General features: G+C 35.5%; 1 protein-coding gene across 1 annotated transcript in view; it reads left to right on the forward strand.

Annotated features, from left to right (window-relative positions):
* Positions 1–6,000, forward strand: part of LOC146460647 (uncharacterized) — a 44,398-nt gene that overhangs the window by 24,217 nt on the left and 14,181 nt on the right. The window contains exons 17-21 of the mRNA XM_085088017.1: positions 109–312; positions 550–627; positions 1,065–1,214; positions 2,200–2,376; positions 4,684–4,812. Of these exons, the coding sequence (XP_084944143.1) occupies positions 109–312; positions 550–627; positions 1,065–1,214; positions 2,200–2,376; positions 4,684–4,812 (738 nt within the window). The remainder of the gene's footprint in view (positions 1–108; positions 313–549; positions 628–1,064; positions 1,215–2,199; positions 2,377–4,683; positions 4,813–6,000) is intronic.

A 6,000-nucleotide genomic window follows, 5' to 3' on the forward strand; every position in this document is an offset into this window, starting at 1 on the left:
GAAAAATACCCTTGAAATTACAGTGCTAGTCACTCTCCGGCCAACATTATCACGAACGTAACAAGGAACATTACTTGTGATGTAATCAAGCTGTATTTTTGTTAACAGGTAACAGTTCACTCAGGTTTAGTCATTCTGAAGGCAGTAAAAAATCGAAGGATGAACTCTGCTGTCGCGTGTCTAAACCAATCATGCTTGGAAAGTATCTGGAATGCAAAAAGACTCTGGTGGGGCAATTTGTGAAGATAAAAGCGTCCAAACCAGACGTTGCTTTGGAATTGTGTGAAGTGGAGGTGTTTCCCACAAGAATAGGTATGTTCAAAAATTTCAACTCCCTTTTTGCAGTAAAAGTGTTACCACAAAAAATTAACTCTCTGATTAATTTAGAAAAAGAGCCATAACAGTTATTACTCTACAGGCGCAAAGGCCGGGATTCAACCTAAATAAAGTACAATGTGGGTGAAAACCGCAAGATCAGGCATGCTCTTATCTGACCCTTCGATCACAAATTTATGTTACTGTTAACTTAAAGGATTTGTCCACTTTCAGTCAACCTAGCGGGAAATCGACTGACTCTTTCTTCCTCGAATGACGTCCATGCTTATAGAGGCACTGACCATAAAATGGGTATGTACATATCGTTATATTTATCGTAAACGGGCAGCTTCACTTTGCATGAGGATGAGGAATGGCCGGTTTCAGTTCTTTGCTGCTTTTAAGGCTATCACTCAATTCATATCTTGTAGAGATGTTGCTCAAGAGAGTAGTCTTCCGGCTCTAAATAACAGACTGTTAACTGCAGCTGATGTGAACACGAGAAGTTTTTCGCTTGGACGGCGAGCAAAGAAATGAAATGTTTTTTTTTTTCTTTTATGTGTCTGTATCCCCTGTTTAAAGTAGACGTCTCAAGGTTCAATGTGCAAGTACAATGTGTGACGACTTAAGCAGTCAAACGTTTTGCCCATTAGTTGGATAGAAGGTTGGGTCGATTATGACACTATTCAGGTGAGATACTTTACGTCAAACAAGGATCATCAACTATGTATATTTTGGTTTCCAAACAGATACGACATTCAAGACAAGTTACTTTTATGAAAGTAACGAGCCTTGGTGGAGTGTGGACTTAATGATTAAGACTAAGATCCACATGGTTCGTATAGTGACTGCTATTGGCTACAAACGAAGTGACTTCGATGGTCTACAGCTATTAGTAGGTGAGAGCAATATAAACAATTTACGCTTGGTGATCAGTTTGCTTAAGCGGAACGGTGGTATACAAGAAAAAAGCACTTACAGTGCAATCTGTATTCAGTAAAACAGCATTGTTTAAGCTCATTTAAAGGATTGTGTTTTGTATTTTATCTCCATATTTGAAGAAAATTAGTACACCTCTGGTTTCAAAAAACGATCCCGCTTCGTTTAAAAATATAAGGAAGTGCTGTTTTTAGTATGGGTGGCTTAAGGATGTAAAGTTTTGCAACTTCAAAAATAGTCAATTTTATGATGGCGTCATTTGGCTACAACTACCAAAATTAATTTTTTTTCCTTTTCAAATTCAAATTTTATAATCCCAGTGGAGAGAAAAAAACAATAGATCTAATTAACACGAGGAAAAAAAATTAAAGGATTCTGGTAGTTGTAGTCAATGACGCCATAGTGAAAATGTCCTATTGAGATTTCTTTTGAGTTTTTTGAAAAAGTCTGAAAGCGATTTAATCTCCCTTTGAGAAAATGCCTCAAAACCTCTCCCTTTGTGCTCTACGAGCAATTTCCGGCTCTACAAGATTGAAAGTTATTTAGTTTTACTGGCATCACCGTCTTAAGCCCTTGGCGAAATAAGACAAAAAAAATTCTTATTGAAGTAGCTCCTTTGACCAAATGTTAGCAGCTATGATCGGTAAAATGACTTCTCCGTAATAATCTAATTAGATAATGAATGAATGAATGAATGAATGAATGAATGAATGAATGAATGAATGAATGAATGAATGAATGAATGAATGAATGAATGAATGAATGAATGAATGAATGAATGAATGAATGAATTAATTAAGGACAATTTTGTTCGCAAAGATTGTGCATGTACAGTTAATTAGCCTTGTCGAAAATATTTGGAAACACCGAAAATGGCTAGCTCTGTTTGTTTATCACTGAAATATAACAAAAAGGTACTTATGTATGTTTTATTCTCCACTTCAGGGGAGAGCAACCCTGCTCACAGGCTCATCGCCAAATTGAAGCCAACTGATGAAACAGTTCAAGTTATAACTTTAACTAGGATAACTTGGGCAAAAGTCGTCACTTTGAGGCTTTATGATCGGAAGAATAGTATTCTAAGCTTTCGGGAGGTGGAAGTCTACAATGGACAACTCATAGGTAATACAGTAGAACCCCGGTAACTCGAACTCTGAAGGGAAACGAAAAACTGTTCGAGTTAGCGGGGTTTCGAGTTATCGGGGTCGATTAAAATATTCAATTTTCCAGGTTAATAATTAAAATGCCAGCTGCTGAGGCCTCGAATGTAATAAATGTCCCTAAATGTAATAAAGGTCCTAAATGTAATAACTTTCGGCCTTAAATGTAATAAAAGGTCCTAAGTGTAATAACGTTTGGCCTTAAATGTAATAAAGGTCCTAAGTGTAATAACGTTGGCCTTAAATGTAATAAGGGTCATTGACTGAGTCACATCACAGTTTGACCTCATGTATTTAATGATTGAATAGTGATGGCGTCATTAGTCAGACAAATGGCCAAAATTCCCCTTCCTTTGCTAATTTTTGCTTGAATTTATTTTGTCAATATCTTATGGTGGCAGCATACAACTGTTAAAACGATCTTGCTTCATCGTGCTCCTCAAATAATGGGAAATTAACGCTTCATAAAATGAACGCGAATTTTCGAAAAATTTGCGTTAATTTCGGCGTCATTAATTAGGTAGTGCTTTAATTTGCTGGACCTTAATTTTCATTATTTTTGCCCCAAATTCTCGATACACTCCAGAAAGGAAAAAGCATTGATTTAGCAGGGTGGAGATCTGCTTGTTTTATGGATTCTGTCAAAGAACGCTCAAAGTGACCAGATTCCTTTAAGTAATTCCCATGTTTAGCGACAATTCCACGAACATTTACGGATTTTTACACTTAAAGTTAAAACAATTTTGTTTCTGCTGTCTTAACAAATTCTGTTTCTTTGTGTACGTTCGCGTTAATTTCCTTCATTTTGAAATCCAAGTCCTTCTTTCGCGCTAATTTCCTTTATTATTAAGGTTTTTTTCCTTAAGGTAATAGCGACCTTGTTACGCTATGCACAAGAGCACGAGAAGTTAATGGTTATTAGACCATTCGCGAACGCTTCTTGTCACTTATTTTTTTTTTCAAATTAATGATACCTTTGAAGCTTTTGCAAATAGTGTTTGTGTTTAAACAGTCATTTTTTATAAGTTGGATTATATTGTTGTGTTTGGAAGCGATTTTTCTATGACCTTACGAACCCTGCTTTGAAGTAAACTAGAGGAATGAAGTCAAAAACACTTTTTTGATGTAAAAATTTTAGCCACAAACGGAAAGACTCGACAGAAACAATTTAAGACATGAAGCAGACTTGACCTCAAGCTAACAGGCCATTGAAGGCGGCTTTTTGACATTTTTGCCACTGTTCAAAGGTTAAAGCAGATGCAAGCGCGATACAGTTTACACTCTGGTTCCCTTGTGACATTTTTCACATGCATTCGTTGTGCACTCAACAAGGTGGAACATCTAAATTAAAAAGGCCTAAGTTAAAATTAACTATTTCTGTTGTTACTGCCTAACTAGTCTTCCTGTTGGCCCCTGTCGAATAGGACCTGCAGATTGAAATGGCATAGACACATTTTGGTCTTCTTGCTTTTGTATAATAAATGTAGTTAAATCTTACATATTTCTTACTGTAATTTCATGTGGAGCAGAACATATATTACATTCGAGACCTTTATTACATTTAGGGGCGAGAGTTATTACACTTAAGACCTTTATTACATTTAGGGCCGAAAGTTATTACACTTAGGACCTTTATTAAATTTAGGGACATTTGCTACATTTGAGGCCTCAACAGCTCAACAGCTGCTTTGACGATGAGTTAAATGTGGCATTTATACCTTAAAACTGAAGTTTTGCCTAAGTTGGTATACCTTAACAGGACACCAACCTTCGTTTTTTCATTGAAGCCTTTTTATGTTTTGAATGTGTGTGCCATACATCGAAAAAATATTCAAATGAAATCGATAATAACAGCAATAAACTAAACAATGACAATGATAAATACTGTTCATTCTTAATGGCAAGCGACTGGTCCAAACAAATAAAGTTAAACAAACAAACAAACAAACCGACAAAATAAAGATTACGTCCTGGAAATAACTGATAGAGCGGTTTTGTCTCCTATGTAATTTGGCGTGTAGTTTGGTTTTGCTTTACCATGCTCTGTGTTTGTTTAGCGAAACCCTCGCCAATTTCTCAACCAATGACAGAGAACACAAATCAATTTTGTCTTAATTGCAATCACTTCTCCACACTTGGCACCAGTTACATATGCTTGTTTCGAGTTCTGATTGGCTAATTGTACTGTTTGCGTCTGTTTTGATTTGTTAGAGTCATTACCTTGATTTGGTAAATACAACAGAATAATGTGGATGTATTTGCTTTTCAGATGTGAATGAGTGCGAAGTTCCTGACATCTGTCCAAAAAAGTTAAAGTGTGTTAACTTGCCAATTTCGTTCACTTGTGAGTGCCAAGATGGGTACAAACCGAGGCCTGGAAGATCCCAAGACTGTTTGGGTGAGTCAGAAAAGTTATGTTAGGAGACATACAAAAACAAAAGCCATGTAGTGGCTAGGGGAAATGCCAGAAGGTCTGAATCCTCCATTTTCTTTTTTTTTTTCTGATATTCTGAATTCAAATTTAAATTCCTCCTTGTTCATACACGATGACAAGTGAGAATTCAAGTGAATTTCCAAAAAAAAAAAGAAAAAAAAACAATGAGCCCAGTTTTGTATGACGCAAAATTATTAATTCCCATACAAAAATATTTATGAATAGTTTCTGTGCACAAGAATTTTTGTTGTAAGGAAAAAATTGATCATTCGAGGTTCAAATCAAACATTAAAACGCACCTCTTTATAACTGTTAAGGTTTCTTGATTTTTTATTGTATAATTATTTGTATTCAATTGTATTGTAGTTTTCACATGTTGTTGATCGTGTAAATATTTAAGGATAAAATTATCTTATAAAATATGTATACATCTTAGAATTTCAAGGGATAGTTTTATATACCTTAGAATATCCACAACCAATCGATGTGAAATTTTATGTTTCACTTTTATAAGTTTCTTTGATTATTGTTAAGCGCCATGCATTGGGTTACAAGGAAATGACACTATAGAAATAAAGCATTATCAGCGAGATGCATGAACTCTATCATAAACACCACAAAGTGTCCCCTAACCTTAATCTAACTAAAACACAAATAACTCTGTCAAACATGAAGTCATATGAAAATGACAAAAAGGTCTGTGTTATATAAAGTACCCAAAATCAGGGTTAGGTGCATTTTTGAACATAAGTGTCTTTAGATGTTCTAAGTGTTACTAAAAGTGATGACACATTAGGTATAAGTCGAAATCACAAGATACCGGCTCTTTGCAGTCTTGTTTTGAGCCCAGGTTCCCCAGTAATGATTTGTTAATTTAGTTCCTGGGCCCAGTTGTTCAAAGCTCGATTAAACTAATCCTGGATTAACGTGAACTTTGATTCTAATTTTAATGACTAATCATTGAAGGTTCTGCCAAAGATTTTTGTCCCTCAGTTTTGACTTAGACTTTCCTTTAGCATGAGCTTAAAATTAGCTTTCAAAAACCACTTTTAATGAATGAGATGAAATCCTTGGTTTACTTTTAATCGTGGATTAGCGTTAATCGGGTTCCGGGCAATCGGGCCCTGGACTTTAATTGAATACCACTCTAAT

Source organism: Pavona decussata, unplaced genomic scaffold (genome assembly GCF_977016875.1).
Source record: "Pavona decussata unplaced genomic scaffold, jaPavDecu1.1 SCAFFOLD_210, whole genome shotgun sequence".
Lineage (NCBI taxonomy): Eukaryota > Metazoa > Cnidaria > Anthozoa > Scleractinia > Agariciidae > Pavona > Pavona decussata.